The 24,480-nt window shown below is 35.2% G+C and overlaps 2 protein-coding genes across 51 annotated transcripts in view; one reads left to right on the top strand and one right to left on the bottom strand.

The window, feature by feature from the left end:
* The window catches only part of MYBPC3 (myosin binding protein C3), a 76,935-nt gene extending 60,816 nt beyond the window's left edge, over positions 1–16,119 (top strand). The window contains 9 exon segments of the mRNA XM_087921542.1: positions 2,533–2,667; positions 3,326–3,493; positions 4,352–4,440; positions 6,190–6,385; positions 8,714–8,853; positions 10,489–10,648; positions 11,908–12,044; positions 13,267–13,453; positions 14,493–16,119. Of these exon segments, the coding sequence (XP_087777668.1) occupies positions 2,533–2,667; positions 3,326–3,493; positions 4,352–4,440; positions 6,190–6,385; positions 8,714–8,853; positions 10,489–10,648; positions 11,908–12,044; positions 13,267–13,453; positions 14,493–14,503 (1,223 nt within the window). The 3' untranslated portion in view covers positions 14,504–16,119.
* A 1,783-nt stretch (positions 16,120–17,902) lies between these two features.
* MADD (MAP kinase activating death domain) overlaps positions 17,903–24,480 on the bottom strand; it is a 93,999-nt gene continuing 87,421 nt past the window's right edge. For all 50 annotated transcript variants that reach the window (XM_087921457.1, XM_087921492.1, XM_026708066.2 and 47 more), the window contains 2 exons: positions 22,871–22,917; positions 17,903–19,360 (listed from right to left, as the gene is read on the bottom strand). In XM_087921457.1, the coding sequence (XP_087777583.1) occupies positions 19,253–19,360; positions 22,871–22,917 (155 nt within the window). In that variant the 3' untranslated portion in view covers positions 17,903–19,252. The remainder of the gene's footprint in view (positions 19,361–22,870; positions 22,918–24,480) is intronic.

Raw genomic sequence — 24,480 nt, 5'->3', positions numbered from 1 at the left:
AAAAGAATGTGCAGGAGGAAGATAAGAAGAGAAAGTTTTGGTCAACCGGGTTAAACTGAAAAAGCAATAATGTAAGGTACCCTGGAATTTAAGCTAAATACCATTGTTCCCAAAGAAGATTTTGAAGCAGCAAAGGAGAAAGGATTAGTTGTTTTTTTCTTCCCTTTCATATACTGACAGCTAAAAGACTTAAGCAAGAAATTGAAAAAAAAATCCACTTTGACATTAATAGGCATTTAAGCTGAAAATAAAAGTCAATGGGATAATAAAGATTTCTGGATATTTAAAAGCTTTTAAAAGCAGGAAAGGAGGAAAAAAAGAATAAAAGGGTAGGATCTGGAAAAATGGAGGAGACTGCCTGGAACTAAGGAATGGACCTGTAACTAAAAGGAACTTACAGTGAAACTTTAACAAGATTCCCCAAAGATACATCCAAACTGAAACTTGGCAACAAAATAATAGAACCCCAGGAAGAGAAAGTGGAAAAAAGAAGCAAGAAGAAACAGCCTTGGATTATTTGGATTACTTGGTGATTTTTGGTTTTTGCATCTAAATGACTAAAACTAATCGGGTGGTTGTTTAAAAGTGTTTAAAATGGCATCACTCTTAGAAGAACTGAAAATGGAACTTTAAAAATGGAAAGAAGATGCTTCGTATTTCAATTCTTAGATATGGAAATCTGGAACTATTAGAAACAACAAGAAACGCTTGCAGAACAAGAAGATTGGGACAAAGAAGAAGCCATCTTTAATGATCAAATAATTTTAAGTGGGGGTGGGAAGGAAAGGGGGGAAAGAGAGTGAAAGGTTTAACACTAGAAAAAACAACCAAAAAGAAAAGGGAGAGTTTGAAAGATAAGTATAATATTAGAAACGAACAGAAGAGGGGATTACAGATGAGAGAATTAGAAGTAGAGAGACGAGGGGGTAAAAGGGGGAGGGAGAAGAAGAGGGGGAAGAAGGTAAGGAAAAGAAGTTGTAAAAGACAGAAACAAGATATAGAGAAACAGGGGAAAGATATAAGGATTGAAACCATAAGTCTGTTTAGAGATAATGGGTGGAAATTTAATTGTAAAAGGGATTCTGCAAAGGTACATAAGATAGCATTGTTATATTACAAATAGAAATAATTTTAGAAAATATGACTAAAATGATGGATAAAATATTCACTGTAATGTAGTGGAATGTTTGTTAATAAATAAATGAATTAAAGTGAATGAGATAATTAAATTAGGAAAGGATGGGAACATTTTAATTATTATTAATGATGTGAGAAATATTGGGAAAAAAGAATTAATTATGGAAAGTTTATAAGTATTCCTAAGGAAGTATGATATTTAATTGAAAAGAAATGTTAAAGATGTTAAGATTTTAATAAATATTAATGATAGAATTGAATTGGAATGGAATGTGTGATTTATTTATATATATATATATATATATATATATATATATATATATATATATATATATATAATCTTTTCTTTTTAAGAATATGGTGTGTATTTTAAGAATGTATCAAGCAGAATTCGACTGGAAGTTATGTATTATATTGAATGCTGTAATCTTAAAGGTATACATTGAAGCTTAAATAAGAGTTTGAATGGAGAAAATTAAAAGATATAAAGGTGTCATACTCCAATTAGTAACTACAAGGGAAAATTTGTTTAATGAGAAAAGATAATACGAAATTGCAACAGGATAGACAAAAGTATACATATAATGATCTGAATTGAGATGAGATAATTAAAATAAAGTTGAGAAAATTAAAAGAGGGGAAAAACTATGTAGAAAATATAAAACAGTAATAAGATATGGAATAGAACATAAAAATGAGCATGAAATTGAGTTTGTGTCTGTATGAAGAAGTGATAACCTGGGACCATGCTATTTCCAAAAAAAGATGTTTTATTTGTATTTTGTTTTTGTGAAAACCCAAATAAAATTTTCCAAAAAAAATAAAATAATAGCACTGGGAAAACTCTGCTCCAAAATACTTTGAGAATCAGAACCAGAAAATTATTCTTCTCTAAATCTCAATACTGACTGCCAATTAGAGAGCAATATGGTATCCCTTCTTGTCTTGCCTATAGCTGTTAATTTTGGGGTTAAGAGCATTCATTATACACATTTTATTGGCATGCTAGCTAATAATTTCTGCCTTCTTCTTGAATCAAATTAGAAAATGTCACACCATCAACTTAGCTATATCCATATGATCATGAGCTGCAACAAGTATAAGCTATGCTTCACAAGAGTGCTTAAATGCTGCCAATGATACAGAATTCAGCAGCCTCCATCTTCACCTATTTTCAGCTTAGGAAATCCTATTCTAAACATACAATAATAGAGTCATACAGGAAACAGGGCTTTTGATAAAAAAAATTATTGTACTTCTTTTATAGTTTTAAATGACATTTTGCAAAAGCTTAAAATATTATAAGCTGACATTTTTAATAAGGAAAATAAAAATACTACTGTTGTTCAGCTTTAACATATCATGCAAAGTCTTTGGTTTGTGCATTTTGTTTAGCTCCTCCAAGTGAGCCAACACACTTTACTGTAGAAGACATTTCTGACACTTCTGTTACCCTGAAGTGGAGACCCCCCGAACGGATTGGAACAGGAGGATTGGATGGCTACAATATTGAATACTGCAGAGAAGGATGTGAGTAAGCCCTGGTGTATTCTGAAATACCTTCCAAGGAATAAATAACACCTGTTTTGCTGATCTTCAGGTTGATAAAGTGGAGAGAGGAGGATACTGTAATATGAAAGAATTATTACAGAGATTAAGCTTTAAAACTGGCTAATATCACAGAGATGCTCTTTTGAGGGGGTGCCTATTTCCTAAAATGTTGATGACTATGAGTAGAAACAAAGATGATAACCAAATATGAACTAACTTATAAGAGTGGATATAAATTTACAGGATGAATTTTGGCAGTTATGTATTTTGTTTGCCTCTCTACCTCCAAAGAAATGAGTGGAACTAATGTTTTTTTGGCGATAGTAATTGTTACACATTTTTATCTTGTCAGTCATTATTTCTAAACTTATTACAGCAAATGTTAAAGTAAGCTGCGATCTGTGTAATTTTCAATAAATACAATTTCAAAATACAGACTTCCTTCTCTAACTGTTCCTTAGATTTATGTTAAGTTTAGTTAGCAATATCAAGTCACCTAATAGAATAATGTCCTACTGAATTTGTTTTTGAATAAGTTGAACTTACTTTGAATAAATAGAATTATCATGCCATTAGACAAAGTCTTATAAAAATACGGTTAAAAAATATTTAGCAGTTTGTTGTTTAATATCTGCAGCCACCGAATGGATTCCAGCTCTTCCTAGCCCCATTGAACGCACATCTGTCTTACTTAAAGATTTGGTTACAGGAGACAAATTGTATTTTCGCATCACTGCTATAAATTTAGCAGGGATAAGCCAACCAGCAATGATTAAGGAACCAGTTACTGTTCAAGAGATCTTGCGTAAGTGTCTTGAGAGAATCCTGAAGTCATTTATAATTATTTCTTTAATGAAAAGCTACTTGGAGTACAAGAGAGTATAAATTTGTTTATTGGAGTTCATTTTTCTTAATATTTTAAATTCATCAGTCTTCTAATCTTATTGGAGCCAGAGGGAATATTTTGAATTTTGAAAGCATATTGTGGAAGCTCCAAAAAATAATTATCATGGAGGCAGTCATCCATTTACAAACAAATGTCAAAATGACACTACCAGTCACAGTATACTTCTTTCACTGAGGAAAAAAAAAATCTCCAAGAATTGCAGTATATGTAGACTCATTAAAAGAAATCAATTTTTAAAAGTATCTGACAAACTTTCAGATACTCCAAGCTGCTTAGCAGGTATCAAATGAGGCTTTATAGATGTATTATTGTAGTTGGGTTCCATATTGGAATCTCAGTTTTCATCATATGAATCTGGCTTTCCAATGTGAGTCCAGAATCTCCAAAAACTGGGTTGAGCAGCTGGTTTACACTAGAACATGGATGAGCAATCTATAGCTCCTGAGATATTCTTAGATTCCTACTTCTCTCACAATGGCCTATTTCATGGATAATTAATTGAACAATTAGAACCCCAGTGCGATTTCTTATTCCCATGTATCTTTGCGGCATTTGCCATGGCACAAGTATTTTTTTTAAAAAAAAACTCCAAGTAATCACCATTAAACATGCTTAAAATTATGTTTTTTTTTTGATTCTGTAAATATTTAATACATATTGTCAAAATCATTTCTTATTTTTCTGCACAAATACAATGCATATGTACAATAATCTGAAATAGAGTAATTATCTTCTGACTTGATTTTTGATCTACAGAGCGCCCTAAAATTAGGCTGCCACGCAATCTCAGACAGACTTTAATGAAGAAAGTTGGTGATACAATCAACATTGTAGTTCCTTTCCAGGTATGTGTTGGGATCTATATTGATCATAGGGCAAAGTCTTACCCTTGTTGAAGAAACTGACAGTGGAAACAAGTATTCCTATGTATCTCTGGAATAATTCTTGTCAAGTTGTCAAGGAATTTCCTCATCATTGGGTGAAAGCTCATCTGGTTTGGATTTTCATCTTTCCATCAAGTTATATAAGCACTGCCCACCTCTGATTTAGCTGAGGACAATGTTTGTGGTCATATCTCTTCAACTGAGTAGAACGGTAGTATCTCTAGCTTCACCATACAATAATGTTTGTAAGGAAGTACACTGTCAGAAAGAACTTTGAGGAACAGCCAGTGAAAAGAAATCCTGTGCCATCACTGAATAAGTTATTTCTGCCTTCCACCCCTAATGTAAAAAGCTGCACAAAAGAGACACTTCTAAATCTCATAATGGTCAAAATATTTAAAAAGGCTCATTTAAAATCTGAGGGCAATTTTTCTCAACCCTGGCAACTTTAAGATGTGTGGACCTCAACTCCCAGAATTCCTCAGCCAGTATGTGTAACCTTTAAAGTTGTTGAGGTTGAGCAATGTTGGCTTAAATCAAAAGATAAGCAATAAACAGAAAGCTAAATAGAAATTACACAATAATTTATTCAGAAGTTATGAAAATCTTCAACTCATCTTAGGAGGGGGAAAAACTCTACTCTACAATCCAAGTTGTACAATTTCCCTCTATTGCTCCAATGCAACTGCAAAGAATGATTGGAATCCTTCATCCCCATTTTAAGTTATCCGAACTTGACAAACTGAAAAATTTGAACTGTTACTTGTTTGATACATGTTAATTTTAAACATTCTGGAATAAATCTATCTAGCTGAACTTCCAGGTGAACTGGGTGGCATGTAAGTTGAATAAATGAATAAATGCATATATACCAATGTGTTTGACAGTGACTTGATGACTATATAATAATTGAAAATCAAAGCTTTAAACTGTGGCTTATAAAATTAATTGCATTTTGTTTTGAATGGTATACTAATCTGTTTTTAATCTAAAATGGAGTAGTTTAAGCCAGAGATAGGCAGGCATGCAGGAGTCTGAGGGAAAGCTCATTATTAAAACTCATTATTGTCACTAAAACTCTTGGTTTTTGTGATGCCTGATAATGGTCATGATAAAATAAAAATTAAATTCTGAATACTCTATACATTTGAACATCAATATACATGCCATGCTTACATTAGTGATGTTAAAGATTTCATCTTTTGAAGGATTTGACTTTTAAATTGTTGAAATGCATTGATGCTCTCAAGTGTGTGTGTCTTTCAAGTTCTCTGCCAGTAAGGAAGAGATAGGCTAAAAGAGAAGAACTAACCTACTCTAGAGAATTCCAGCCTCACAGTAATGAAAGGCATTTTCCTGCTCAATGCATAAATTGAAGCACACATTTTAAAAAACAGATTCTTGACTTTCAGGCAGATGTATATTGTTCCATGGCGATGATTTAAAAAAAAAACCAACATCTTCCTGAGAAGCAGGTGCTAATGAGAACTGGTCATTTTGTAAAAAGTCAATTAAAATTATTTTCTGATGGCTTCATTGTAGCTGTATGTGAGGGCTATAGCTATATATTTCCAGCTATATATACAAGAAATAAGCCTACACAGAACAGAGAGGAAAACATTGTTCATAAAAGGCAGCAGGCCATTAATACAAGCAAGTACTGAAAATCAAATTTGTTTTCAGTCTGACCATTTTTCTTTCTTTTCACAGGGTAAACCTAGACCTAAAGTTGTCTGGAAAAAAGATGGTCAGCTAATAGACTCCAAGGAAGTGGGAATACGAAATAGTTATACAGATTCTATTCTATTTATCCGAAAGGCAGAGCGCCACCATTCTGGGAAATACGAAGTTGAAGTGCAAATAGAAAACATGAGTGACAAGGTCACTATTACTATGCAGATTATGGGTAAGAAATAAATAATTTTATTTATTTAAACAGTTGTATCTCACTCTTCATATGGAACAACTTAATAGAATTTAGTTCATCTGAAATCAGGTTGATATTTTTTTTACCAATCCTTCTGCAAAATATATTTAGTTGTAGCAGGACTCCCAGCAATACAATAATTAAATATCCTTCTCATTCCTTGTTTCAAAAAATATTTTTCCTAATGCTCATGTAAAGAGTGATTGAGGAGTGGGGAAAGAGAAAAATGCTCACATTTAAGTATAAACTCCATTGGCTTGGTGCCTCTTTGGATTGATGATCAGTTGAGCATAGACCCAACCCAAGTTAGAAACCACAGCAGCTGCTTTTATTACAAGAGTGTCAGAATTTCTGCAATGGATTTCACAACTGAGCTTAGTTCTATGCATTAAACCTATAGCCAGGGATGAGATTCAAATTTCTTAACCGTTTCTGTGGGCATGGCCTACAGTATGGCTTGGTGGTCATGTGACTGGGTAGGCGTGGCTTATATGTAAATATTGTAAATATTTATGTAAATATTGAATTTTTTATACAAAAAGAGCAACTTTTACCCCAAATCAGGCATATCAGGCAGGCAGATTGAGTTGCTCACAGAATCACAGAATCACTTAGAGATCTACCATTCTGCAATCTGCTACCTGAGTCTGTCTCATTAAATTTGCTAGCAAGCAAACTCACAAAATTAACTCACAACACACCATTAGTAAATATTGAATTTTTAATTTAAAAAGAGCAACTTTTACCCAAAATCAGGCAAACCAGGCAGGCAGATTGAGTTGCTCCCAGAATCACTTAGAGATCTACCATTCTGCAATCTGCTACCTGAGTCTGCACTGAAAAATAGAAGCTTCAGTCCTGCTTTTTAGCTAATCTAAATCTCTGGGCACAGCTGATAGTCGGAACAGCTGATAGTCAGAAAATAAAAGGAAAAATGGTAACTTTCCAAAAAGTAGGCTAAAGCAGGCAAGTTGGATGGTGCGTATCCCAGGTAAGGAGTGAGTGGGTGGGGTGGGGCAGGGCCAGCCAGTGATGCGATTTCTCTGAACTGGGCAAAATCATAATATTATAGAATCAGACCAACCAGGTAGAATCCCACCCCTGCCTATAGCTACTAAAACATAGAAAAATTGAGACAGTATAGACTATAGAGGGTTTTTCTTGAACTATTCAATTAAGAGTGAAACTACTCATCCATTTATAGGGGCAGCTATTACAAGATTCATTTGAATTTTTGTCTCAGGAGCTCCTTTACATTATGCCTCTGACAATGCAATCAGTTTTTTTCTCTGAGGCAGGGTCTTATTTTTGAGGGAATTAATTCATTTCCTGTAAAATATATATTAAAAAAATCATCTAAAAGAGTAGCAACCCAATCTGATATTCCCAGAATTCATTATTGATCATTTTAAGTGTTTAATGGACAGCTGGCTATCTCTAACAGGTATCCAGCTAAGTAGGATTAATGGGTGCAACCATATCACATGTTGAAAGGGAGGGAGGAGAGGGAGAGAAAGGTCATAGAGCAAATAGCAACATTTAGCTAACCTTGGCTGATCTTGAGAAGGCTAAAAAGGGTCAGACCTGGTTCATTTTGAAAGGAAATCTGAAGGAAATCCCAGATATACTGTATACCTAAGGCAGGGAATTATAAAGTATATCAGAAGGAGATAGTGGCAAACCAGTTGTATATTGTTTCCAAAAAGACTACATGTCCATGAGGAATCCAGAAGTCAAGTGTCACTCAAGAAAGATATTTTTTTAATCTTATTTTTATAAAGCTACACAATAATTAATAACCTATTTCTCTTTCAGAACAGTTTTTAAGCAATATGTGTATGCAAATTAGTATAGTGTTTTATTTATTTACCACATTTGTATCAAAATGCCCATTTTAGCTGCATGACTCTGGAGAGTTTACAAATAAAACCACAGAATCTTAGAAACTGATGGAATTCAACTTCAGCTTAAAAGATGTGGGGGAGGTAAAAGAAAAAGTTTTAATTTCTTGATTTTCATTGATTAATGGTGAACATCCATGGATTTGGAGAAAGTGAAAGTTATTGTTTTTACCTTTCTCTATTGGAATACGTAGCCACTGAATATATATTCCACATCTATATTTGGTAGAGTAAATTTATTGTAGGAAGAAAAACTGGATGCAGAGGACTACTTGGAATATATCAGCCCATGAGGTTATTTAAGCTGAACTCCCATTTGTATCACATCTAGGTAAAAACACTGAGGAGCCATTCCTGATTATGTATAGCAGGTTGTGTGTTTTCTTTTTCTTTTTTCTTTTTCCAGACAAGCCTGGTCCTCCTCTGAACATTAAGATTGTGGACGTATGGGGATTCAATGTTGCATTGGAATGGATGCCTCCCCAGGATGATGGCAATTCTCAAATCACAGGATATGTGGTCCAGAAGGCAGACAAAAAAACAATGGTAAGAATCATAAGCTGGGTAAGGGTACACATTCATCCTAGGATTATGTGCAGTCAAATAACGCTTCCTGTAATAGTATGTGGGAATGACCTTGGGAGGCAGGAGAGAGAACTTGCCAGCTTGCCCTCGGAAGTTGTGGGAGTGCCATTACTTGAGACTTTCAAGAAGAGATTGGACTGCCATTTGTCAGAAATGGTGTAGGGTTTCCCGCTTGGGTGGGGGAGTTGGACTAGATGACCTATAAGGTCCCTTCCAACTCTGATTATCTGTTATCTGTTAATTACAGACTGGACAACCAGAGTTTAAACGTATCTCAACCCTCAGAAAGAGGGAGGGCATCAGAAATATTTTAGAACAAGCCTTCTTATTTTTCCAGTACGTATGAAGAAAGGAGGGGAGAAGTACTTTCAGTTTCAGAAGACTTTGTTAATGTAACTTTACAATAAAGATAGAGCTAGTATTCTTGTTTGTACTTCTCTTCTGGACTACTTCGCAGGACTCCACATCCTACAGTCATGATAAGTTAAGATGATAACTTTTTCATCATTTCCACAGTTAGAATTAAGTTTGTTTGGGGAATTCCAGAAGTATATAATCAGTGCTTATATTTTTTAAAAACCTCCTTTTCCTTTCATTAAAATTTTTAGACTATGAAATAGAAGTAGAACTCAAAAGATATAAGCCATTCCCCCTTTTATGAATGCCTGTGGCTATGATAGAATTGTGAGAAATTCTATTAGAGCCACAATCTTGTTTGCAAAATAGTTGCTACAAGAATTCTGGTTCACCTGTCAACCATTGTAATGGAGCAGTTATAGCTAGATTTCTCCACCTCTATGGGTTAATTATTAGGCTAAAGGAAATGCTATCCTGCTCTACCTTCTAAGGGAAACTTATTCTATTGAAAGGAAACTACTTTCTTCTTTCAGTCTCTTTGACCAAAAAAATCCCATCTGTAGTTTTCTATTTGTTAGTTTTTCATGGAGAATGATCCACTTCTATCTATTCTACAGCATGGTACATCTCCCTAAAACAGTATTTATTCCCAGTAGAAAACTGAGAGATCTGGTCTATCTGGGATTAGGTTGCAGCATCTCTTGCCCTACACAATGGAAGTTCACAATTTTAACACAGGTCTTAGTTCATAAACATCCCTTGAAAATCAATTAGGATTTTGTGTGTGTGTGTGTGTGTGTAATTAATATTATACCTTGATTGCACATCTGCTAGAGGTTCCATTAATCTTGTGCAGTAAAGTACTCTGCTATTATTGCAAGGAGGAAAAATACAACCTAATTTTTTTATCCAAATTGCTTGGCTGTACAGCAAGCAGGAAAAGGAAAGAAGTGGGTAAGAATTGGTGTTGATTGCAAATGAAGTCATATATTTTAAGGATAAATAAGATAAAATAATAAATTAAGAGTTTATATTTAAGTGTTGGACTTCTTATTGCACATAATCCAGCTACCTTGTGTATGTATGTATTCCTTGTCTGAACAGACATTACAGCTAGTTAACCTTAGGATCCATTATGGCTTCATCTAGTTCTGCTTTGTATCATCATACTTGTGTATCATATGTCCGCTTTTAAAAAGATGTTTACATTTTAAGGTTCAGCACACTTTTGTTTTTCAGGAATGGTACACTGTTTTTGATCACTATCGGCGCACTAACTGTGTAGTATCTGAGCTGATCATGGGAAACGAATACTATTTCAGGATCTTCAGTGAAAACCTGTGTGGGCTGAGTGAAAATGCTACAACCACCAAAAACTCTGCCTATATTAAAAAGACAGGTAACAAAGAGAAATAATACAGGCACTTGCCAACATTCTCATTAAAAATTATCTTTCCTAATGTTGAAGTCAAAATAAGTTGTCATATATTCTATGGGATATCCACTGAATTTTTGCTATTCAAGCCAGTTAATATTTGAAATAATTGCACAATTTAGTATTCAATATATTGGTAGATGACATGACATATAGTGGTTTGTGCAAGAATTTCCACACCAGCATCTACCAGGGAGTCTCCATCATGGAACGGGACATCTCACCTTAGCCAACTTCTTCATCATGGGAGACAACTTGTTGCAGGACAATTCAACAAATACAAAAGTTAAATTAATATCAACAGAACTGTGGCCAATAATAATAAAATAAGAAAGTTGATCCAGAAATACAATAAGTTACAATAACTTTGAAGAAAATGTAGTCTCCAATAATAAAAGGAACTGACTGAAACGATTAATACAACAGCTTGAATTGTCCCACAGCTCTAAAGGCAAGATATAAATAAACTAATTAAAAAAGACAAACTAGTAAATTTGTTCTGAAATGTCACATTCATTCCAAGCTTTACTCCAAGTGCAGAGAAGAGCAACAAAGATGATTGGGGAACTGTAGGCTAAAATATATGAAGAGCGATTGCAGGAATTGGGGATGTCTAGGTTAATGAAAAGAAGGACTCGGGGTGACATGATAGCAGTGTTCCAATATCTAAGTCAACCTATTTTCCAAAGCACCTGAAAGACAGGAGAAGCAGCAATGGATGGAAACTAATCAAGGAACCAACCATCCTATAACTAACAAGAAATTTTCTGACAATTAGAACAATTAGTGAAATGACTTGTCTCCAGAAATTGTGGGTGCTCCAGCACTGGAGGTTTTTAAGAAGAAATTGGACAACCATTTGTCTGAAATGTTTTAGAGTTTCCTGTTTGAGCAAGGGTTTGGACTAGATGGTCCCTCCTAATTCTTCCAATCAAATTCCAATTCTTCCATCAAATTCTTTTCTTAGTCTATTCTTAGACTAGTTCTAGATAATGACAATTGGAGAGTTTCACAAACATGGAAGGAGAGGGAAAAGCAAGAGAATTGCACAAAATAGACTGCATCCTTCATCGATCTTGGTTTACTCCTGAATGTTACTGCTATCCTATTTTAAAATATTTTAGCTGGACGTTTTTAATGATTGTTTTAAAATATGAGCATGATTAAACCAGGACACTTCCTGTTGGGTTTCTCCTCACCTTATCTCTTGTTCATTGCTGCAGGAGCAACTTACAAACCACCTAATTACAAAGAGCATGACTTCTCTGAGGCACCAAAATTCACCCATCCCCTTTCTGATCGTTCGGTAGTTTCTGGGTACAGTGCAACACTCAGTTGTGCTGTCAGAGGAAGCCCAAAGGTATGTCATACTATATCCTACCACTGGATTTTTTAGTATACATAACTGCAGTGGGAAAATTCCTATTACTATGCTAAGGTGTGTATGGCATTGTAACATATCGAAGCAATAGAAAAACAGAAAACATTCCAGTTTATAAGTGAGCCCTAAAACCAGGGCAAGGACAGTGTTGTTTCTAAGCACAAATATTTTAGCAATTCAGGATAAGAACTTAGACTAGGAGTTATATAAGATTATTAGAAAAGCAGAGGCTTGAGTCAGGATGAGAAGATCGCCTTTGAGAGAAATAGAAAAAGATATTTTCATAAAGGGAGAAAATCACAGAATAGCATTAAGATATGAAAATTGGCTGAGTATATAGTCCTATATCACTATGAAATTTGCATTGAGGTTTGGTAAGAAGGTCTGTTTTGCTTCTTATACATCATGCTAATCTTGCCAGTGGATTCTGGCCCATCTTTTATGGAATTTCCCAAACTGCAGGTAGTCCTAGACTTACAACCATTCATTTAATAACTTTATTTTTTTTATTTATTTATTTGATTTGTCAATCACTTACAAGAGAATAGGTGTAAGTATAAACATGAGTAAGAATACAGAAAATGGGTACGAATAAATGGGGACAATAGGACAGGGTTGGGAGGCACAATGGTGCACTTATGCACGTCCCTTAACTGTGTGAAGTTACAACAGCATTGAAAAAAGTAACTTGTGATCAGTCTTCAACAACCACTGCAGCATCCCCATGGTCACATGATCAAAATTCAGTCACTTGGCAACTGACATGCACTTATGACAGTTGTATGGTCAATCATCATTTGTAACCTTCCCAGCTGATTTCCAACAAGCAAAGTCAATGGGGGAAGCTATGTTGGCTTAATGACTGCATGATGTGTTAACAACTGCGGCCAAAAAAAAGCCGTAAAATGAGGCACAACTAACAACTTGCTTAGCAGTGGAAATTTAGGGCCCAATTGCAATTATACAATTAAGTCAAGGACTATATGTATACTTCTTATCTTTAGCAAATAACATTTTTTTAAAAAAATTTGAAGGACCTAACATGTATGAAATACTTCTGGAAGCAAACATGTTTGGGTTAAAAATGCATTTTGACTGCTTAAGTTTCCAATGTAATCTCTAAGTAGCAAAGTAGATGTCCTTTCCTCTTCAAAATGACCTGCTTCTGCTTCAGACTTATTGTTTGTTTTCATAAACGCAGCCCAAAATCTTCTGGTTCAAAAACAATGTGGACCTTTCTGGAGATGCCAAATACCGCATGTTCAGTAAACATGGAGTGTTGACTTTGGAAATCCGCAAGCCCACCCCGTTTGATGGAGGCGTTTATACCTGCAAGGCAGTGAATGAATGTGGTGAAGCAGAAATAGAGTGTCGATTGGATGTTAGAGGTACTAAAGAGGACTTAATTGATCTATTACTTCCTAAAAGATAAGGCTTTGAGTCTGTATCCTTTAAAGGTTCACTGTACAGGTTCCATGTCCTCTTGGATACATTTCCTTGAAGAAGGAATGATGTGTATAGCTAACATTTCAATAGTCTAATTAAATAGTAGACTAAAAAACTATGGACTTACGAAGACTTAGCTGCATGCAAACTGGGCAAGTGATTTACTCATTGCAGATCTTTTTGGTCTGCAATGAGTAAATCACTTGCCCAGTTTGCATTTTTAGCAAAGCATTTTTAGCAATGGTTCATACTGGTTTCATATTCCAATTCCAATGCAGAGGAAAAGGAATGTTAAGGAAACATACACATATTATGTCTACCCTCTTTTTATGTTCCATTATGCATTCCATATCTTTTCTTCCACAAGTTGCAGATGAGGAATGGCGTCATAACCTATGCCACATGTACTACATTACATGAGCAGAATCTCAAAAGTGGCACAGCAAATGAACCTTTTTTAAAATTACAGGCACAATGACTTCCCATACAGATTGGCAGCAACAGAACTGCTGCTGAATTTGCATTACTGTATCCCATTTCTGTGCAAGGAAACTGATTGAAGGTTTAAGGCAGGCGTGTCAAACTGGTGGCCCATGGGGCGGATGCGTCACACACAGGCCACGCCCACCCCAGCTCTGCAAAGGGGAAAAACATTTCGATGTCATGTGACAGCAATGTGATGCTGTGAGTTTGACACCCACGGGTTAAGGCATCAGGGCATTACAGATCAGGAGAAGGCCAAGTATGTCAGTCTTTGACCACAAGCAAAGCATGTGACTGTGATATAGTGTAGTACAGTATATAGAAGCACACCAACTTACCTTCAAAACGGCAAACAAAAAATTATCCTATAAACTACAAATGCAAGGTCAACTGGAATACTAAAATACATTCTCAGTATTTTATGATAGATAAAATGGATTGTTAGCACGCATGAATATGTGTCTTGATTCATTTCTTATTTGTTTTGGTTATCTACAGCACCACAGTGAAATTCTAAGCAACTGGATATCAGCAAGTCCAGATATGGAACTGAATTGTTTGTCTCAACAAACTTGGGACATCTGGGAAAAATTGGAAGAGGCCAGTAACATAAAGAAAAACCAGCTTCTGGATGTCAAAAATGCCCATCACTCCTGCTGCCGGGGAAATTACAGAACAAACTCAATTCATTTCCTGATGCGGTTTCAGTCTCTTGTTTGCTTTGCTCCCAATTAGTAAGACTGTTGTTCTTGATAAGAGCTCCACATACCCCCGTTATAATCATGCCAACTTAGCAATTTTCGGTTACTAATGGTTTTACAACGGTAGAACCTGTTTGACCACAAGCAGGGTATGTGAGATCTATAGACAGGAAATCCACAAAAAATGCATTCATCAGTTTTTGGTGTGTTTTTTTAAAAAAGAACACAAGTCCATTTGGGAATAAGACCAATTGCATCATTATATTGTGACTTAGTGCATATGCTTAGGCCTCACATGCAAACAACTGGAGTGTAATTTTTCAAACTCTTGGGGTTGTTTTTTTTTGATGTAATACTTATGGCAGATAACTTTGGAAGCTGCTATGGAAGTCTTCTAAAGGATGTGGCTGTTTTAAGAATTCAGAGGTGCTCCACGTTCCTTGGGAAGCACCTCTTTTGATGACTTTGGGCAGTTCTCCAAGAAATAATTTCTGCTTGTCTTTAAAAAATTGTTATCTAAGAGTTGAATTTGGGGAAAAATGATCGGGGCAATTCTGCAAAACAATCCGTTGACTTTTGTGAGGTTTTTTTTTTTTTTTTGGAATATCCTTAATGTAATCTATTTACACATGGATTTTGTCAGCGTAGATTTCACATTTTAATCAAACAAATGGGTTTTATTTTTCTGAGTGTATAGTTTGAATGGACTAATAGCAAGTTTTTGCATTATAGCTGAACTGCACAGACACATTCCTTTAGGAAAAAATCACATACCCAGGAACAAAGTATGGGAGATAATGAAAACAGAAGATAAGAATATTGCAGTGCAAATATTTAAATTTAAAAATTAGGGAGTTTTAAATCCTACTGGATTAGTTTGAATAGATTTTTATAGAAAGGTGTATGGGAGTGCTGGGGCTGTTATCAATACTTTTGGGAAGTAAACTAATATCCTACCCCACTTTTTGAATCAGCTAACCTCCCTGGGCACCTTTTATCTTGCCAGGTCCCAATTTTCTCCTACTGCAATAATTGGCATAAAACTTTGCTTGATGATCTCAGGTTTCCAGGTTTTCACAATTGGAATTGTGCTGTTAAGGGATCAATCTTTAGTCTTCCATTCTTGATTACAGTTTGAAAACTTCTGGTTTATATTGCGCTGCATATTAAATGTAACATCGTCTTATGGCTGTTTTTCAAAATCAATTCTAAAATTACAACAGCATCAGAAACTGTAATAAAGCTGTTCCCTGTTTTAAACATACAGAATCTATTCCTTGCACATTTAGGAAATAATATTAAGTTTATAAACACTGATACAAAAATATAAAGCACCAATGTGCTTTTCCAAACACAACACTCTATCTTTAATGAAAATGTACTGCTTCTGCGTTAAGTAAATAAATATAATCAGCTTTTCCTTTTCCATTTGGTTTTCAGACTATATTTATTCTCCCAAGTGGTTTGTGATTTCTTGGTTTGTATTTATAGAACATAAAAGAGGACTAGTTCAACTCCATAGTTCATAGAAAGACTGTGTAGTCGCAGATCCCTACCTGAGAATATGTCAATAAGGGTGTGCATTTATATATATTTTTGGCTTCCAAAGGCTACATGAAGCAATGGCTCAGGCTCTATGTGCTTATCAAGGGTGTGGTTGAAGGTAATGAACTTCTATGTGTGTAAATGTAAAATATTATAATGTAATCTAATTACAATATTACAATCTAAACTGACATTTTATGATTATAATCTATTCCATTTTAAGAGGAGAATCCAGAGACATCAAATTCTGATAAATATACTGATATTTTCCAGAAGCTAATCAAAGGGTAGACATTTATTTTAGGACAACAAAGGAACTTAGAAGTCCTCACTTTTAAGGACATTACAACCTAAAATGGCAGATAGTAATCAGGTGGTAAGCTATTTTGCATCCATTTTTGCAGTTATTCTTGGGCTTTAAAGGAATGCCAAGAAGCAAAGTAACTGAAATAGTTGATCTAAGAACAACTAATCACTTAAGATAACCAACCAGTGAGTAACTAAGTATTTGCTAAAAATAATATAGTGTGGGAAGAAAAGAGAGAATAGAGAGAACCAAATCCACTATGCTGAAAGAGAAAAAATAGTAATTTAAGCAAAGAAGCTTCTTCATTATGCTCAACAGTGATCTTAAAATGAACAATAATATGACTTATGAACCAATGCAATGTTTATCGGAGTAATCTAACGAAAAGTAATAAAAGCAATAGACGGAAGTGATGGCTTTTATTTTTATATTGCATTTCAGTTGATTGATAGCTATGTAAGTTACTTCATGCTGAAGAGTTACAAAGTTACAACAGGAGGCTAAAAAATCAAGTGAACTTATAGATGGAAGTTTTGCTCTGTTTTCCTTATGCAGTGTAAAGAACCAAAGGTTTAAGAAACACTGCACTGCATTCATAAATTGAATCACACATCTCTTTCAATTTCTGCACATTGGCCTAAGATAGGCTTAAGCACAGGCAAAACTAGTGAGAATGCATGATTTCATTTTTAAAATGAACTTAGTGAAAATAATGCAACATTTTGCAATCTTAAATAATTTACCACTCTACCATTTTGGAGCAAATAATTTGGATAGTATTTCATAGTGGATCACAGATACAAAATTGCAGCCAATTAAACTTCATGCCTGTTCAAAATTTACCGAACCTGCTCTAGGGTGAAAAATTTAAGAAGAAATATCCATTTCATTTCATTTCATTTCATTTCATTATAAGTCTGAAGACGCTATGGCATTACATTTATGTGAATCAGTCCAAATATTGAGTTATGTTTCCCACTTTACCTCTTAAAGAATTCCTGTTCTTTCAAATCTAAAATTACAAATATATAATGCTTTAAAAGCGTACACACAATTTCACACATGCACATGCACACAGCCTTGATTCAGGAGACCTCAATGCAAAGGGTTTTGCTTCAAATGGATGAATTTTCTGCCTCAGTTGTCTTTTTTATAAAGACATCATTAAGCTACATTGAGGTGCTTTCGTATTTAATCAAAACCTGTGCATAATAAATGCCCCCTCCTCCTACCTAGTCAGTTCAAATGAGAGTTAATTATATATTTTAGAGATGGCCCCTTCAGTTTTGGTTTTATCTGAAACTGAAGTCATGCATATGGTACACAAGACTAGTAAGATTTCACAAGAGGCAACAATGGTTTAATTGCATTTTAATTTAACATTCAGACAACTGTACACTTTTCTATAAATATATGTGGTACTGAAATATGTACATTTCTTCCCCCCTCCCACCCTTTATAGTGCAGTCAATTCAACAGTCATACAGATTAAATTGTGCAGAACAAGCCCAACGATTCCTAAAGGCGTGTTGCCTAGAAATGTTATCACTTCTGTGGTACTTCAACATCAGCCAGAAAAATCTGCCAGATGTTCCACAGTTTCTTCTCTACTGTAGATTTTCTCTTTCAAGTACCTTGGTGTATTTTTGCATTAGAGTCCAGTATAGTCCAGGAAAAGTAGAAAGACAATTCATTTATTTTTCATCCTACTCAACAATTGTCAAATGCAAATTTACCAGAAAGGGAAAATTCATTACACAGTGTGACATTTTTTGCTTTTTTTAAAATAAACATTAATAGACTGACAAAAGCCGTGGCTAAAGGGACACATAAAATGAGAACATACAGTGCTGCCGATACATTTGTGCATGCTAACAACTTTTTAATAACTGGATGTAATTCTAACAGTACACTGCACACACTCAGGCTTCACATGAATATCTCATACATTCAAGCCAATCATACTGTCTTGGTTTTGGTGGCTTTTCTCCTGTCCTCATTTAATTCTACATACTTATCATAAAGGAATCTATTTATGTCTATGAGTATATACTAGTGAATTGAACTGGAATGACAGCAAAATTGTTGTCTTATGTTTAAAATAGTATGTACAGCACATGCATACTGATCATGAGATCACTATTTAATCACGTCTGCATTATGATCTTTAGCCATTCCTTGGATGACATAATGACAGAAATTATATATATATTCCGACCCGTGATGTGGAAATGGTTGAAGAAGTCTACAAAAGGGCTACTGGCAAGGATTCTCTAATGGCAATTTAAGTACTGAAAACAAGAAAGGAAATAAAAGCAAGCATCTGAACAGCAGCAACAGTGGGTGATCCAGGCAAGAGTGAGTGGCTTGCACAATGCACACAATAACAAATCTGAAACAGAAGGCATCTGTCTATAAATTAAACAAACAACAGTACAACTGGAGATTAAAAAGAAGGAAGTGTCATGTGAGCCATCTTGATGAACTAAAAACAAAAGAGAAAGTGATAACAGAATGCAAATGCTTAGAATATCTTAAGCACAGGCCTGAATGTGCTTATGAAATTTCATTTCCATAAAGGGGATTTGCAGAGTCAGGTACTCAAATGAACGGGGCCGTATATGAACAGTTTTCATGTGAGCTTGTATAACCGCAAAAGGAAGGAGAAAATTGCATGGCAGTGTGTTTTCCAATAATAACATTGATCAGCTGGACACTGGACGAGGTGGTTTGCTTTTGCTTTCTGCCTCTTTCCCACGCACTGCTGCCACGTAGGAGAAGAGACACAATACTGAATAGCAGATCTCATGAGCCTAGAAGACATTAAAAATAAGATAGTCAGATACTGGGTAGCTGGGTATAGGTAGATGTAAAGTTCTTACTTTTAGAGCAAGTATAAAATGAAATGCAATGATGAGACCTATGTCCTGATGTGAGCAATTCATCCATCTCCACCACTGACAGGAATAAGCAAGCACACATTTTATGCTTGCATAATTAAAATCCAATGAATTGTAAATTTTGTTTACAGTTGAATCAGTTTGGAAGTACCTTCACTTGTACTAAATCCAAACTCTATTTGGATTTAGTACAAGTGAAGGTACTTCCAAACTGCCAACATGGGATTTTAGAATCTAATCTTAGCAATTAAATAATTGCTAAGGTTAGACTCTAAAATCCCATGTTGGCAGCAGATAAAGAAAGGAATGGTGAGAAGGTGAGATATGAACTTCCTATGGACTCATAGTTTCATCTCTAAAGTTAAATATTTTCACTGCTCAGTTCGGGGACCTATTTTATAGGCTATCTTTCTTCTCCTAACTAATGACTTTATAATTTTTAGTTACTAAATTCTCTTCTAATCTATATTCACTGCACTGGTATTACCTAGTTTGGGTAATAAAACAACTGCAAGAAAACAATCAAGTTCAGAGAGCCTTAAGGGCCCCTCATCTTTATTCAGTCTTACTGTTTGCCTTCCACTTGTCCCTCAAATCCTTTGTAGAGTAAGATGTGTAACTTTGAATGACTTTGTACTTTTTTGCACTGCAATGTAATATTTAAAGGAAGTGTTATTTAAATTTTACTTAAGTACATATGTTCTAAAAGCTAAGTGAAGAGTGTCTTTCTTATCTTTGATAATAATCCAAATATACTGCTAGGTATATTTACCTTTTTTAGGTATACTTTGTATTACCTTTTTAAATTTTCTGGTATACTTTCACAGGTACAATAAAAAATTTCAAAAAAGTTAAATATCTTATTCTGTAGGCAATGGCCCAAGAATTCTATAGAATAAAAACCAGCATTCTAACCTTAATTCATAGGATTTCAAGTGAGAATTATTAATATATTTATGCTCCAAATGAATCCGTGATGTACCAGGTTTTTTCAAAGTAGACAAATTAAATTCCATTTATATTGCTAGCTTAAAAAAAACCTACCACTTTGAAAAATGAGACAGAAAAATAAACTTTTAATCATTGGTAGTTCAACTGCCATGTTAATTAAGTTAAAGAGATCAATATTTGAGCTACATCATAGGCATAAATCTTCTTAATAGTATAAGCAATCTGATGAAATATTATACTATCAAATTCTGTTGCCCTCTCCAAAATCATTAGCTTAGTGTATTTCCTACAGTTCTTATATTTCATATATATATATGTATATGTATATGTATGTATGTGTGTATATATATGTATATATATATGTATATGTATATGTGTATATATATATGTATATATATATATATATATATATATATATATATATATATATATATATATGTATATGTATGTATATGTATGTATATATATATATATGTATATATATATATATATGTATATATATATGTATATGTATGTATGTATGTATGTATGTATGTGTGTGTGTATATATATATATATATGGCATTCGGCTTTGTTCAGGTATTTTCCACATCATTTAGTTGTGCTTTTAAAGTTGTAGCAATGTTTCGGCAGATGAGATTCTGCCGAAACATTGCTACAACTTTAAAAGCACAACTATAATGATGTGGGAAAATACCCAACCGAATGCCATACATGTAAGTACCCGCGAAAACTTAAGAAAAATACACACACACACACACACACACACACACACAAACTGCTCAAAAAAATAAAGGGAACACAAAAATAACACATCCTAGATCTGAATGAATGAAATATTCTTATTAAATACTTTGTTCATTACATAGTTGAATGTGCTGACAACAAAATAACACAAAAATTATCAATGGAAATCAAATTGAGCAACCCATGGATGTCTGGATTTAGAGTTACACTCAAAATTAAAGTGGAAAAAAACACTACAGGCTGATCCAACTTTGATGTAATGTCCTTAAAACAAGTCAAAATGAGGCTCAGTAGTGTGTGTGGCCTCCACGTGCCTGTATGACCTCCCTAAAATGCCTGGGCATGCTCCTGATGAGGTGTCGGACAGTCTCCTGAGGGATGTCCTCCCACACCTGGACTATAGCACCCCCCAACTCCTGGATAGTCTGTGGTGCAATGAGGCGTTGGTGGATAGAGCGAGACATGATGTCCCAGATGTGCTCAATTGGATTCAGGTCTGGGGAACGGGCGGGCCAGTCCATAGCATCAATGCCTTCGTCTTGCAGGAACTGCTGACACACTCCAGCCACATGAGGTCTAGCATTATCGTGCATTAGGAGGAACCCAGGGCCAACTGCACCAGCATATGGTTTCACAAGGGGTCTGAGGATCTCATCTCAGTACCTAATGGCAGTCAGGCTACCTCTGGCGAGCACATGGAAGGCTGTGCAGCTCCCTAAAGAAATGCCACCCCACACCATTACTGACCCACTGCCAAACCGGTCATGCTGGAGGATGTTGCAGGCAGCAGAACGTTCTCCATGGTGTCTCCAGACCCTGTCACGTCTGTCACATGTGCTCAGTGTGAACCTGCTTTCATCTGTGAAGAGCACAGGACACCAGTGGCGAATTTGCCAATCTTGGTGTTCTCTGGCAAATGCCAAAGGTCCTGCATGGTGTTGAGCTGCAAGCACAAGCCCCACCTATGGACTTCGGACCCTCATATCACCCTCATGGAGTCTGTTTCTGACTGTTTGAGCAGACACATGCACATTTGTGGCCCACTGGAGGTCATTTTGCAGGACTCTGGCAGTGCTCCTCCTGTCCCTCCTTGCACAAAGGCAGAGGTAGCGGACCTGATGCTGGGTTGTTGCCCTTCTATGGCCTCCTCCACGTCTCCTGATGTACTGGCCTGTCTCCTGGGAGCGCCTCCATGCTCTGGACACTACGCTGACACAAACCTTCTTGCACAGCTCGCATTGATGTGCCATCCTGGATGAGCTGCACTACCTGAGCCACTTGTGTGGGTTGTAGACTCCGTCTCATGCTACCGCTAGAGTGAAAGCACTGCCAGCATTCAAGTGACCAAACCATCAGCCAGAAAGCATAGGAACTGAGAAGTGGTCTGTGGTCACCACCTGCAGAACCACTCCGTTATTAGGGATGTCTTGCTAACTGCCTATGCTTTCCACCTGTTGTCTATTCCATTTGCACAACAGCATGTGAAATTGATTGTCAATCAGTGTTGCTACCTAAGTGGACAGTTTGATTTCACAGAAGTGTGATTGACTTGGAGTTACATTGTGTTGTATAAGTGTTCCCTTTATTTTTTTGAGCAATGTATGAATGTGTGTGTGTGTGTGTGTATTGAAATTGGTTATATACGTATTATTTCAAAATATTGGATGCTAGGCATGAAAACAAAACCTTTGAAAAATATCCAAAAACTCATAGTAAGTAACTTACCATTGGTGTCTTGTACTTGTGGCTCACCACTTCTTTAGTTTCAGGAACTAAAACCGGACGGGCAAGAGACAAAACAAAGAGTTCAAAAAACGAGAGGAAAAAATGAAAGGAATAGTGTAATGTTCCCAAAGGTAACAAAAGGTCCAAGGGAAACAGATCAGAGGCAGGAAAAAGGCATTTCAACTAAATCTATATTCTTTGATTGTGACAATTCACCCAAGTACAAATACTTTAGGATATATATTCATTTAGGATTCCTCTGAATGATATATGATATGTGATTTTTTTATATGTCCTAATAATTCTTCTATAGATAATTTTGGTATATAATACATTTACCAAGTTCCAAAAACTGCTGGCTCTTGTCTGTCCCATTTATACTAGAAAATAGTTTTGGCAACTATTTCCCAATATTGATGAAATGCATCCACAAATAAAGTGGAAGCAAATGTAGTTAGGTATATAAAGGTTCTATCATGTTCCCAATAAAAGATCAACTTCTAAATGCCCTTCGTGTAAGAAAACTGTCTCTAAGGAAGAGTTGTTCTTCCTGTGCATTTGGCCAACAGTTTAAAATATTCAAAAAGATCTACATACTAAAGCCAAAATAGAAGCAGAATTCTGAATTCTTTCTTTGCTAAACAATGTTAACCCATGTTAGCTTTGTTGCTTCATCATTTAACACCGAACAGGAAACATATCCATTTTAGGAAGGAAACCGGATCATATAGGGCTACATGGGGAAGGATGAGTAGAATAAGTATCATATTACCTACTAAGAGAAAAAAGAATAGCAGTCAATCTATGAACAATTGACTTTAATATACGTGGGTTTGGGAAATGCAAACAAAATCCAGACATACCCTTTTTATGTGAGAGAAGAAAGTGCTATCAGAGAGACTTAATGAAACATAGTAAAGATTAAGCAACACATACTAAAGATGACAGGATTCTATTAAAGAAGAATCAGACAATAAATTGATATTATATGAAATCAATATTTTGGAGAGCTAAAAAAATCCATCCATATGAAGTCCATACATGGTCAAGGATCAAAATTCAGAAAACTGGAAAAAAAATCTTTTGAAACTATTTTACTCATTAGTATCACATAATTCTGAGGCTAACTCTGTATTACCCATAAATGATTACAAAAAGAACCACACAAATATTTATTTATTATGTGACTTCAAAAGGCAAACAGGTAAATCAGACAGAAGTGGCCTTAAGAGGGAAAGACAGAATAAAAAATGCAAAATCTCTGACATTTAAATATCATTTTAGAAGGGCACCATCACACTGACTACATCTAACTGCTATAACTTCTCCATAAAGAAAAGAATTAGAAATAAGGTTAAAAAAGAATTCTAAAGTGTATAGAATAAGAATAATATATCTCTTATCATACAAGGGTTTAACAGCGAAGCTCAGAAAAAGGATTGCCCTCTTCCCCCTCCCTCCAGAACTGCATTTGATTTTTGATACTGCTCAAATTAAACAAGTTGAGAGAAGAAATAAACAAAAGTACATCTTGCAGTCTCTTGCCCTGTTAATGAGCATACACAGTACTAGCAAAGGATAGGGATGAAGGGACCACATTACCTGCTGGA

The sequence above is a fragment of the Pseudonaja textilis genome, chromosome 1 (genome assembly GCF_049901715.1).
Source record: "Pseudonaja textilis isolate UNSWEBS1 chromosome 1, rPseTex1.2, whole genome shotgun sequence".
Classification (NCBI taxonomy): domain Eukaryota; kingdom Metazoa; phylum Chordata; class Lepidosauria; order Squamata; family Elapidae; genus Pseudonaja; species Pseudonaja textilis.
This window is presented reverse-complemented; position numbering and strand designations above follow the sequence as displayed.